Source organism: Erpetoichthys calabaricus, chromosome 8 (genome assembly GCF_900747795.2).
Source record: "Erpetoichthys calabaricus chromosome 8, fErpCal1.3, whole genome shotgun sequence".
NCBI classification, from domain to species: Eukaryota; Metazoa; Chordata; class Cladistia; order Polypteriformes; family Polypteridae; genus Erpetoichthys; species Erpetoichthys calabaricus.
This window is the reverse complement of record NC_041401.2, coordinates 180209340-180223040: the sequence shown is the minus strand read 5'-3', so window position 1 is coordinate 180223040 and position 13701 is coordinate 180209340. Positions and strand designations below refer to the sequence as shown.

Here is a 13701-nt window from a genome sequence, read left to right as displayed (position 1 = left end):
AAGCAGTGGAGAGAGAAAGTCAGTGCGGGAGAGCGAGCGAGTGCAGGCTCGTGCAGCAGCTGTACAGGTAGCTTGGGTGTTAGGCCGACACCCGAGGAGTAGTAGTAGTGGTCGCTCCCGCAGCGTTGATTTGAAGGGCGGGAGTGACCGGAAGATGGATGACTCTCCGCATAATGCCGCGGACTGCAGCGGGAGTTAAGACTTGGGGTGTGTATTCCCCAGCATGGGCGCCCCGGTCGCTGAGGAACCCAAGTCGCTGTTTGGAAGAGCCTACCGGAGCCAGGGGTCGGTGAGGCGATCCAAACAGCTGAAGCAGGCAGAGAGAAGGTCAGCTGCATGTACGGCGACTCTCCGGTAGAACAGCCCAGATGGGTGTAGCAGGGGAGCCGCCAGGCTAAACGGAAGACATCGGGCTTTTTGATTTTAACATATTGCTTCCTGTACTATTTTACCTTGTGGTTTTTAGAAGAGTTTTTTTCTATTGGTTTTAACCTCCACTTCACAACTGTTTTATGGATTATTTATTTATTGAATGAACTGCACAGCACTTTACTTTGAACACTGTTTTTGATTGACTTTTAATAAAAGCACTTTTGCACTTCTACCATCCCCTTACTCATTGTTATTGCCTCACTGTCTAGCTCATCGGTGACAATACCGACGGTGTTGGGTTCAAGGGCTCCCAAACAGCCAATGGGAGCATGGAGCAGAACCCGCATCGTCACACCCAACCAGAGAAGTGGATGGTTCCCTACCCGGACGGAAGGCTCCGAACAGGCAGATAGGCATCCCAACCAAGAGAAAGGAAGGAGCCAGACCAGTAAGTGACGGCCAGAGGAGATGGACAGTCAGCAAACCGGAAGTGGAAGATTTTGCTGGGGACTTTTTATTCCCCCAGAACAGCAGATGGCAGCAGCCCTCCGTATCGGCACCCATTTGAGAACCAGCAGGGAATGCTGGGGACCAGGGGTGCCACAAGGGGGTGCTGTCAGGAGATGCGCTCCCTAAAATGGGACTTCCGTATGACCCGGAAGTACTTCCATCGGGCAGTGGCCCTGGCACCAGAAGTACTCCTGGGTCCTAAATAAAAGGGACTGCACTCCCTTGTCCAAATGAGTTGGAGCTTGGAGGACATACAGCAACACTCAACTGGAGGAGGGCAGTATGGTAGTGAGAGAGAGTATTGTGGAAGAAGAAATTATTGTGGAGTGTGGAAAGAATATGGTTAATAAACCATCCTTTATTTGAACTCGGGACTCTTTGTGTGTTCATGTTGGGATTTTGGGCAGGCTGACGCCCCTCGTTCTATCATACTGCCCGATATGCAACATGCAAGTGGTACTCAAGGGACATCCTCACTACAGACAAAAACCACCACAATTGGCTCCAATAAAGTCAAAGGGACAATAGCTCTAGTCAGAGGTGCTCCTGCATTGCTGTGCTTTGCAACCCGTCGTGAACAGTAAGCCTAATAACTCTGCACAGGTACCTCATTTGAACCGTATTCCCTTTAACTCTATTATTTCAATCATTCACCAGAGCTCAAGAATGAAGTGGGAGTGGGTATGTAGAATCTAAATGTTTCATCAAGCTCATGATTCATACGCTTTTCGAAATATAAGGAAATGTGTCATGAAACAGATGTCAAACGTGGCACCAATTCAATTCAGGTGCAAATGTGCATATAAACTAAAGACAACATGGAATGTTCTGCAATAAATTGCTATTTCAAAACCAAGCAGAATTCTAAACAGTCCCCAAAAATTTTGATTACATGTCATACAGTAATCACTTGTTCATCTCATATATCTTTGCAGCCTTCACTCTGCAGATTCCCAAGAGGACATTTTTACTTATTTATTTTAAAAAGGAAATAAGAAAATTACAGGTAGACTGATAGCTAACTGATCTATGACAGTAAATGTAGACCTGAAAAATGCAAAATGAGGAGGCTAAGCCTTGAATTTTGATAAAATGCAATTGTCTAGAGTGTGACCACTGAACTGATTTATAAGGAAAAAATTAAAGGCAATGCAGGAAATAGTTGAGCAAACACTCTACAAAGCTAACTGAATGGCTTACTTCATCTTTAGCAGCAGTGATGTTAACCCAGATGAAGAACAGTGGATGCAAACTTGCCCACTCCTGGCACACTTCATAAAGGACCCTGATACCAAATGTGAATGTCTGATCTTACCCCATTTAGAACTTGGAGGGCTTTCTGATTTCCAGAATAAGAGCTATAGCAACTGCTGAATGTGCACTGCACACTTTTTTATTACACAGTTATGACTACTACACAGTTATGGATAATATACTGTAGCAATAAATGCTGTTTCCATATTTTTCATGTGAAAAATTATGAAATGTTTTTTTCTTTTCAACATATGTACACATCCATCCATCCATCCATTTTCCAACCTGCTGCAACCTAACTACAGGGTCACAGGGGTCTGCTGGAGCCAATCCCAGCCAACACAGGGCGCAAGGCAGGAACCAATCCCGGGCAGGGTGCCAACCCACCGCAGATATGTACACATATATCAAGATTAGATCTTTATTTAAGTACCTATAGATAAAGGTGATATAATAAATATCAGGCCAAATTTACATTTTGTAGTCCATTATATAATTAAAATAAAACATACATGCAAATTTCACATGTGAAAAAAGTAAGTGCATCCTACATTTAGTATCTCAGTTTACAAATGTGCGCACTAAACCAGGTGCAAATGATCAGAACATCATCAGGGAGGACCTTGTCTGAACCGATCAAATTTAAACACTGGACATTTAGTCTGGTTTGCTCTTTGCTGTACGTTAAGAGTGTGTTATCACTATACCAAAATCAAAGGAGCTCTCTCAAGGCTTCAGCAAGAACATTATATATGCCTGAGTCAGAGAAGGGATTTAAAAAGATCTCCAAACATTTGGAAATTACCTGTTCCACCAACTGGAAGGTCATCTACAACTGGAGAAGATTTCATATAACTGCCAACCCCCCAAGCCAGGCCACCTTGGCAAGTTCAACTGAAGAGCAGAACACAAGATGCTGAAAACTCTGTAAAAACCCCAGAATTCCAATCCCAGTCTTCCAGGTAGCTCCTGTCACATTCGATGTTAAAGTGCACAAGTCTATCATTACACTACACCAATTATATCTACCTTGTAGGTGTGCCAGGAGGAAACATCTGCTGTCCAGAAAGAACATCAGGCCAAAACTACAGTGTGCCCATCAATGCCTAAGCAAAAACCAGGACTTCTGGAATAATGTGCTCTGGACAGATGAGGCAAAGATAAGAGTTATCTGGCCAAAGTACCAACAGACATGTTTGGCGATCAAAGATGGCATTTGACCAGAAAAACTTAATACCAACTGTAAAGCATGGTAATGGAAATGTTCTTCTTTGGAACTGTTTTGCTGTGTCAGGGTCTGGGAAGCTCACTATCACAAAATCCACTAAGAATATTTTAATTGTGCCAGAGGGCGCTTGAGGATAATGTTACACCACTGTCAGAAAACTGAAGCTCAACTGAAAATGAACCTTATAAGGTAACAATGGTCCAAAAATACCATTAAATCCATCATGGAATTAAATAGAAGGTTCTGGAATAGGCAAGTCAAAGCCCACATCTGAATTCCATTGAGATGCTGGGCAGGGTTTGGTAGGGGGCGGTTTGAAATTTGCTGTACATACAAGACACCTCTCAGACATCACACAGCTAAAAAGTTTACATGGAGAAAAGGGAAAAAAACTTTCAATCAACAGTTGCCAACCGTCACATGTACACAATGATGCCACCTTTTTTTTCTGCTAGTTTAGATGAGCTGCTTCACTTCTGGCTCATCCAAGAGGAAGAGGAAGTGACATCCTGTAAAAACACAGCAAAAACAATTTTTGTCTGTTTTATTATCAACATTTTGAGAAAGTTATCATTAATTTCAATGGATTGAGTGCTTGGGTAAAAACTGCTCAAAAACTACTATAGACATGGGTTTTCGAAACTGTTCACTGCTAAAAAGCTTAGATGTGAATACTTACATTGAAAATAATGTCAAATAACTTTATGTGGTTTACAAGTGACTTAGATGCGCTCTGGTCTAGCACTAAAATGCTAGCAAAATGTTTAGGTGCATTCATGAGTATAGTTTCCTTCAATGCAAAAAAGAATGTGAGGCTTCCAAATACTTCACAAAAGACTCTACATAGCCAGACCAATCCCCCTATGCCTGCTTAAAAAAGGCCTCACCTAAATTTAGTTCTAGCTCCAGTAGTCTGCTTTAGGCTTTGCAGGCCCAAAAGGGATTAAAGCCTCTAAACTAACCTTGAATGTGTCAAAATACAGGATAGCCCACAAAAAAGTGGGCATGTGCAAAGAGTGTACATGAACATGCTGAAGCGGGCGCAGAGATGTATTGACACACCATGAGATCACTTTCAGCATCTTCTGTAAATGTGAGTACCAAATCTGATCATTTTTCTCTTCACCACATACTGCAGTTGTCTAGGTGGAGGAGGGACACTTTTTCGTGGGCCACCCAGTATAACCAAATGCCCACAAAAGGAAGGACGGCCATCAACCTTTAGCTTATATTACCAAGGCAAACAAAGGATCATTATGAAATAAGGATTAATTTACAAAAACTATAAAAACAAAAAGAAAAGCTCAAGAGAGAGAAAAAAAACACAAAACGCACAAAAAAGATACCAAAACGGCAGTCCTAAACAAACAAGTTACGATATATTAACCATAAATTTAAACAGTGCTAAAAAAATATCCAGAAAACCATAAAAACGCAGAAAGCACAATACTCACTGCAACTCCACCAGACACAAATGATTCCCACTCCTAGGCCTTCTCAGCTTGCTTACATAGGCAACAGGTGGGTCCAGGAGTGGTAACATCAGGTTGGTCCTGCCTTTTGGGGCTCCACCAACAAAAAGAACATTTAAAGGCATACTACACCATTATCAAATCACATATTAAATCAACAAAAATAGTATATAGATGTGAGAAATAATAATTGAAATTTAACAAATAACACAATAAAATGTAAAATGCACCCCAATATCAATCCATCAGTCTCTCCAGGTGCTGTGATTAGAACCTTGTGTATAGATAGACAGATAGATAGATAGATAGATAGATAGATAGATAGATAGATAGATAGATAGATAGATAGATAGATAGATAGATAGATAATACTTTATTTAAGGGGATATTCAAATTTTACAGATGCTCAAATAGATTATATATACAAATAATGTACACATTCACCGATATTAACATAGGTAAACCAATTATAACGAACCAATCAATGTGATGATGTATATAAGTGTGCAACTAATTTGAGAGTTTTTACAAATACAAAACTTTTTAAGTTTGTGTGGAAATATCAGCTGTTTAGTAAAAACATCCACTTTATCAAAAGGATAGGTGTCTGTGTATCTGTATATCTGTGTATCCATCTGTTTGTTGTGTCTGTCATTACAACAGATGGGGGCATCTCAAACATTGGTAGTAATGCACTTTAATACTACATGTATTATAAAATAGATATTAATAGAAGGTGCATTGCAAACATTAACGGTGAGGTCTACATTTATTACTTAGATTTCAACCTGTCATAGATGGGTAACACAGCTAGGCTGGAAAAAATGACTCTGAAATCTCTTTAGGAGTTGGTGGTATTGCACCTTTTACACAACTTCCAGGATCCACCAAGTCTTGTCTCTATCGACCCTTAGACTATGTCAGAGAAAATGGGACAAGACACTGTGAAGTGTTGGAGTCTCCCCCCAGGCTAATAAAGTAAAGAAATGAGATGAAAACAAAATAACAGTTTTAGCCATTTGTGACTATGTTTTAGTTAAGATTTAGGGTAGGGTGACGTAGTTCTAACAGCAGCGAGTTCAAAACTGATTGCCAAATTCCATCCATCACAGTGCCAACATGGATCTGGTACCGACAGAGACAGGACTTTGGAGGTGTCATCATTGGACTTCTCCTCAGCTCTAAAGCTAGTACATGTACTGTCTCACAATCCATTCCTGCTGCGTCATTTTGCTCAGAACCCCTAACACAATCCTTCAGCGTGTGTGTGAGACCACTGTCATTTGTGAATACTCATATCAAAGGCATTAAATTTTACGTGACAAGTAATCTGGAGATGTTCCAAATTCTGTTTGTAGTTGTGAAGTTGGCTGCCAAGTTATACCCAGAAAAACCTCTGATGACAGAAGGCAAAATTGGTGAAGCAAATACACAGAAACCAAGCAGTAAAATACTCCCAGTTTAAAGGTGATGCAAGACTTCAACAAAGATTTAGCTACAGTTTGGAGAATGAACCAAAAATGTTACTCTGGCTATAAACAAAGAAAGTCAAAATTCTACAATGCATGATCTTAAATTCAGTCCTGGAGGTTTCCAATAACTGCAGACTGTTAATTAGAAGCTTATAATTGCTGCTGAAGGTTACAGCTCGAACAACATTTCTGTGCTTCATTTTAACTTGCTTGTTAAAGGAACACTCCGCCCAAAATCAAAAAATATATATTTTTTTATGCTTTACTTATACCATGTTGTTTGTAGGAATAGACAAGAAAAAAATTTAAATTCACATTTTCATGAATGTATGGATCTAACAATGCTTCTGACAGAATGGGGGCCAAGTGACTAATGCTGAATTACAGCAAACAATATAAAAATGTTTTGCAAAAAAATCTCACATTATTTGTTTAGCATTTTCCACATATCACCTAGTTCTATGCTCAGAACATGCAAAATATATGCATTTTTTGCTAAAATACTGTTAAAAAATACCTATATAAAATGGAAGAAGTCCACAAACAGGAAGCCCCTTCACATGGGGTCACACGTTTGAATTGAAGGCCTAGTCCTACCTTCAAGTCTAAAGCACAACATGAGTAATGTGAATTTTTTTTACAGATATTTTTATATTATTTGCTGTTGTCCAGCATTGATCATCATCATTGGTTAACATTCAGAAATGTTGTTTTGTCCATGAAAACATGACATTAAATTTTTTTCTTGTCCATCACTACAAACTACATGAGGTAAGTAACATATAATAAAAAGATGGGGTTCATTATTCCTTTAAGATGCCCAATCCTTAAATGTTTCTTTTAGTCTTAAAACAGCTGCATTGCTTTTATTTGGTTGTTTCCTTAACAAGCTAAAAATTTAAAATGAGATGCAAATAAAAAGGAGCCAGCATTTCATCTTCTAACGTGGTCACGTTAACACCTGTGAGTCCATTATGGGGTATGTATTAATAAAATATTTGGGGGAAAATATGGAAGTGAAAAAATGTAAAGAACCCAGAATTACGAAACTTTGTCAGAGCATAAATCATATGGATGATATCCTCAGAAATAAAAAAAATCAGCAACAAAAAACTCTTAAAAGCTATAAAATTAAACAATAAGTTTCATTATTAGCAAGGATTGACTTTTCATTAAGCAATTGATCTGGAGTAAAAACTGACAACCTTAGTTGTAATTTATTGTTAACCGATGATGGCTGTCCAACATGTAGGGGCTTGAGTAGTTCTGCAAATAATGGACTAAATAATCAACATCCATACGGAAGGCATTTTTCTCATTTGACTTATGAATATAGTTGGTGAAGATGAACAGTAATGAAGTAGTTCTGTTTTGAGAATTGTGTTTTTCACGTTTCAATTTTTGTGTTTGTCAATACCAAAAACTTCCAAGTTACATTACAATTCTAAATAATAAATAAATGAGTAAAAAATATCCAAACTGGAAATCTAAATACTTTTATAACTACAACTACAAACAATTGGCACATATGATTTCATAATTGAAAACTAGCGAACGATCCGTGGTGCTTTTTAGCACCACCACGAGACTTAAGCTGGTACACGAAGTAGTTTCCTAATATATGACTAATACGCGAACACCATTTTTGAAGAATGGGAGGGCTGCACTTCTCATTTATTGAAAAATCTGTAATGAAACTTATTCTTTGTCCATTTATCAAAAACAGCGCAATAGCACGGTCACGCAATAACAAACCAAAAACAGACAAGTCACTAAAATGCACCTGAAGTCGACTGTCTATCCTTCACATTACAGCAACCGAAAACCGACGGTATATCAGTGTTTCTCAGAAATCCTGTTGCGGATGAAGACGTTAAAGAATATTCAATGCTGACGCCACTCCTCGGTTATTTGGGCGGACACCGTTCTGCTTGTTTTGAACATGTTGACACAACACGGCCCTGTGTGCCATGGCAGCACTGGCGAGAACGCGTTTCCCAACTCTCCTTGCGCGGTCAGTGCAGCGGTTGCGCCTGCGCAGCAGAGCCGGACTGGCCTTGCGCTTTGGGAGGGTTGGAAGATGGAAGATGAGGAGGTTGCGGAAAGCTGGGAGGAGGCAGCCGATAGCGGGGTAGGTGCTGAAGGTATCGTTGCAAACGTTCGGCTTTTAGGAACACTGGTGTATAAGTTATTTTGGCAATGATGAAAGACCCTCGGTGAATACTGAATTGGGATTGTGTAGCGGACAATGTAGGGGGTGGTTATGGGTTCGGTTCTGTAAACCCCCCAACTGGTATATAAAACAACCCGGGACCAGGGCTGGCGAGAGTAGGCCGTAACTTAAAGGGCCATGCAGTCGTTTGGATAAGAAGGCGGCGCCTTTAGTTTCAAATGTCTTACTTGGAATTGGCATTCTCTCTGCTACAGAAGGGTTTCTGTTTTGTTGGTTTTCATTTTATTTTAAGGAAACACAAAAGGGACGCATTTAACTTTAGCATACCTCGAGCGGACTGCGCGTTTTCACTTCGTCGGTTTCACTCCCTTCCAGCGGATAGGTGTACTTTCCGCGCGTGTGTTGATCTCTAACCGGTTGCAAATGTGACGAAATTAAGAGAAGTATTCGGTAAAGCAAATCGGCTACGGAAGCCGGCACACATGTGTATGCTTGCGAAGGAGTAAACGAGCGCTGGAGACCTCCTGGATCAACGCGCGGTCCTGCGGCGCACGTGGGTAAATGCAGCCTGGCCTTATTTGGTAGCTAACGGGGAGCGGATCTAGAAGGCATAGGGTCCGGTGTTGGAAGGGATAGGTAGACTCCAGTTTACTAGTTCGGTGCTATGTGCCGCCAAGTGACTAAGCAAGCACCTATCATGAGACCCTTTCGCTTTTTTAATGTTTGCATAGATGATGAGCGTAAAAATACACTACGGTGTCCATTTTAGGACATCCTAAATCTCATCTCTGTTGGAGTCGAGTAACAGACGTTTGCGGTTTATTCTATACAAACGCCGTCTAATGCAGCACAACACAAGAAAACCTAAAGTACTACTTAGGTAAGACATGAGCAGGTTCTCAAAAAGACCACCTGTTAATAATTATGAAAAAAACGAGTTCTGATTTATATATAAAAATTTGGAATAAAAAACAAAAGACAAAAAAATCGCTATGGAATGGCCCACGCAGTACTTTTATGTCTATTTCACTTTAGTTGATTCCATAGGAAATCACTCAACGTAAGATTTTACAATATACTGTAATCGATTGTATTATAATATATAGTAATCAAGTGCATGAACACCTTATGTGCACAAATAAATGCACAATAAAATGAACAGGAAATTGAATCGAGTGAACAACTTCAATAATAAGTGTTAAACCTCATCACATTGGATCAAATGAAGCAAATACGCTACACAGACTGTTAGATTGGTTCAGGGATGGCATAATGCCTTAGTCAACGTCAGATCTATGTGTGTTAATTTCTTCCTGTTCATCGTCTAGCATGTACTGTGTTAGGGCACAAAGGGGCACAAGTCTGCATGTTGTGTTGTTTTGTGTGCCTGCTTGTCTGTGTACAGTACATGTGTATTTACATAACTAGAGAAGAGAAAAGCCACATTCCCCACTAGGCACTATTGATCTATAACAGGTGCAATTTGCGAATATGTCACCAACAATACCATTGAATCTGCTCCTTCTGGTAAATTAATTATTAAAGAACAGTCTACTTGCCTAAAATATTATTTACTGCATTTATTGTAGGAGACAGCTTGCCAACTGGTTTCAGAAAGCATGTTCAAGACTTAAAACTAAAGACCTTACAAAGCCTATTGCAGAACACTTCACATCCCTTGATCATAGCCACATTGATTTTTCTGTTTGTATACTTTCGGAAGGCTTTAAAGACACTTTTAAAAGAAAAATAGAAGCTAAGCTTATTCTCACACTATGTTCACACATTTCTCCAGCTCTTAATGACCGATAAACTTCTTAATCTCACCTTTCATCTCCTCTAATACCAGCTTTTTCTCACCTGTACTTCTTTCATTCACACCGACTGTGTTCCCTCCTTCCCCTCCCATAAGCCACCTTATCAGCTGCACACCCGATGATGCACTGTTTTTAACCGCCTTTCCTTTTCAGTGTGGAAATAATCTTTAATTTCAAATTTTCTGCTGTGTAGATGCGTGCTGCTGCAACCCTACACTAACACCATTTTATTTAAAAACTCACTTTCTTCGCTTGCCAACCTCCTGCCTGCACTATGCTATGCAACTTTGCGTCTCTGCCACTCGCGTATGTGGATTTCACTTTCACCAAACAGCAACATTTTTAATTCTCACGGATACGCCTCTTCATTGGGAAGAAATACTACTTTTCCCTGATGGCAACACAAATTAGACGATCTACAAGTCTCCGACTTAAAGTTTAAAGCCAAACAATATCTATATACTTCTGTCATATTACCTATGTCCATATATTCAATCTCTTTTCGCTTTTACCTTTTAGTCAATATCGCGTTGAATTTTGATTCCGTGCTTGGAATTACATTGTGACAATGCAACATATAACTGCCCGTGAGGGAATATTGTGTATGTATCTCAACAACTACTTGGGCTGAAATTTTGCAAATCAATAGGCCTGGTCCCATGATTAAGCAGAGCAGACAGCATGAATCACGTTTAATTTAAACATTATCTTCCACAGTTATCGTTGAATATAGGTCAAACTGTTTTGAAGGATTTTGAGATAAGTACTGGACCAAACTGTAGAGACACATACAAAACACCACACTAAAATAAACTCTCTTTGACTTTATTGAATTAGAATGTGAACTTTACTTGACAGCTATTTTTTGACACTATTGCTGAACTTTCATTTACATGGAAGTAAAATGATGAAAAAGTAATGATGAAATGGAGAAATAACTACAACTATATTCCACTCATCTAAAACAAACTATATTTTGTTACACAACATAAAAACAAGTGACATATATCTGAAATATATATTGAAGAAAACTTTCTTTGACAATGATAAAGGAAGTTAAAATACACACACAGATATATATAATATATGTTTTGCAGGTGACCAATTAGTCAGCATGTTTTAGGAGTCACACTCCTTCATCACAGCTTGAGGTTAACATTACTGAATAGATATTTGTACAAAAAAGACCACCAAAAATGGTACAAATTTTAAAAACTGAACAAACATAATATATATTACTATAACAGAAATATGTAATAACACTCATTACCTGTATTGAGTAAAACCTGACTTTTTAATAATAACTTAGTTGTGCTGTTCTAACTACAGAGTAACTTCAAAATGTCAGACTTGTGCCAGCTTTTTGGTTGTTAGTTCATTATTAAACAATAGTCCACTTGCCTAAAAATATTATTTACTGTACTGTATTTCTTGTAGGAGGTGGTTTGCAAACCGGTTTTAAAGAGCATGTTCAAGACTTAAAATTAAAGACCTTTGTTTCATCAATTTTGTTCAATGTTTTTCCTGTCTTTTATTTTATCGTGTGTATGTATTGATAACTTTTTTTAATGTTATTTACAATTGGCCTTTTTTGAGAAACCTGCTCACGTATTAACTTTCAGTGGGTCATTGTCATAACCTTCTAGCCCTATAAGTTATTAGAGTATTATTATTTTTGTGTATTGTTTCAAATCTTTCTCCTGTACAAACGGTAAACTTAACAAGATCAGTTTATGTCTTAAAAAATTTATATTTTTTTAACATCTGTTATTATCTGATAAAGTAATGAATATTTTACTGCAGAACGATTCCATAAGAATAATTAATATGAGGTCTTTTCTAAATATTTGAGCAGAGAAGTCAATTAATGCTATTTTTGCTGTGGTTACATACAGGATTAATATAAGGCAAAAACTTAAAATGCCACCTTTTATGTGTGGGTATGCTTGTGACACATAAGCTTTAATCTTTTTAAATAATTACAGTTTTTGTGGTCCACCACATCCTAACCAGTAAACAGCTTGATGCCTGGTATTAATTTTTTATTATTTGATTCCTTTATATTTATTATGCACATGTAAAAGATGTGTAAGTACCTCCGATGGATTCAGCCTCTGTTCTCTTTGGCACCTGCCTTTTCAGCCAGTAAACTTAAACAAAATGAAAACTAGAAAAATCTCAGTGGAAAGGAAAAAGAGTAGAGTGGTACACTTAAATGTAGCCAAACTGTATGAGCCTGTACTGGCAGCAGATTGCCTTTAGGGTTGTTTTTATTGTTTCTCCCACTCTTTCTGCATTCGTCAGGTGTGGAAGGGATTGAAATTACCGTTCTTATTAAGTTACTGCATACTTAATTTTTAAAGTTTGACACAAGGAAAACGTCAACACATCTCCTGCTATTATAAACAAAGTATGAACACTGTTAAATTCTCTTATGGGAACAAGCTGTAAACTGTGATTAGGTCAGGGCCTAACACTGTGGGCTTATTTCTAAAACTTTTTTCACCAGTGAGAAGAGCTAGTGATACGCTGGCTTTCTCGAAAAGAGTAACACACGCAATCTTGCGTGAGAATTTGTGTATGTTCTTGCCAGCTTAGGAGGTGATGTGAAGCTTCCTCTTGCTAGAAGTTTTTTTTTTTTTTTTTTGTAATGCCCTGTAATTGCACTATGAATAAATGCACTGTCAGTAAGCCGCTCAGTTACTAGTATGTGCAGTGACTATAGCCCAAAGATAGTCAAAGAAAGTATTCGTGCAGTTTGAGATTTCAGATTTTATTATTTTTAGTTAAATAAGATGAATTAGAATTAAAACACCTATCAACTAGCCTCAAAACCTTTAGTAGAAAATAATTTCTTTCTGTAAACATGCAAATCTGTGATATCAAGGTTGTTATAAGTAACATTGTTTTCAGCTTACCAGGAGCCGCACACTATAGGCCAACTACAGTGCTATGTGCTTGGAAAAAGGTGATATTCATGGTGCATTTGGGAGGCAATGGGTATCCCCTATCTGTTGATCTCTACTTTTTGATGCCTCTGAAGCAACCATCATCCTTTGCAGGAGAGAGAGAATGGGAGATACAGCATAGACCCTGCACAAACAAGATAAGCCATTGAGGTTTGTTAAAAGGTCACTGCATCAGTCGTGCCTTGCTGTACACTGTTTTTTGGTCCGGTTCTACCCACTAATGCCACCTTTTTGCCATTGCTTCAGTACTTTTACTACTCCTTAGTGAGGTATCTCTGGACTTTTTTCACTTCTGTCCCCGGTACAAGAAATTGCACATTCCCCTTATAGTTCCCTTTGTGGCATCTCAAATCTCCATTCAGGGATTTATTTATATACTTTAAACAAGGTGTTGGAAGTGTCAACAATTTCATCAGTGCAGTGTTTGTTTTTTT

General features: G+C 38.5%; 1 protein-coding gene across 3 annotated transcripts in view; it reads left to right on the top strand.

Annotated features, from left to right (window-relative positions):
- Positions 1-8199: 8199 nt before the first annotated feature.
- szrd1 (SUZ RNA binding domain containing 1) overlaps positions 8200-13701 on the top strand; it is a 34499-nt gene continuing 28997 nt past the window's right edge. Inside the window, exon 1 of one of the 3 annotated variants that reach the window (XM_028807942.2) lies at positions 8200-8439. In XM_028807942.2, coding sequence (XP_028663775.1) covers positions 8251-8439 — 189 coding nt within the window. In that variant the 5' untranslated portion in view covers positions 8200-8250. The remainder of the gene's footprint in view (positions 8440-13701) is intronic. The other 2 variants (XM_051930766.1, XM_051930765.1) reach the window with 2 other exon arrangements.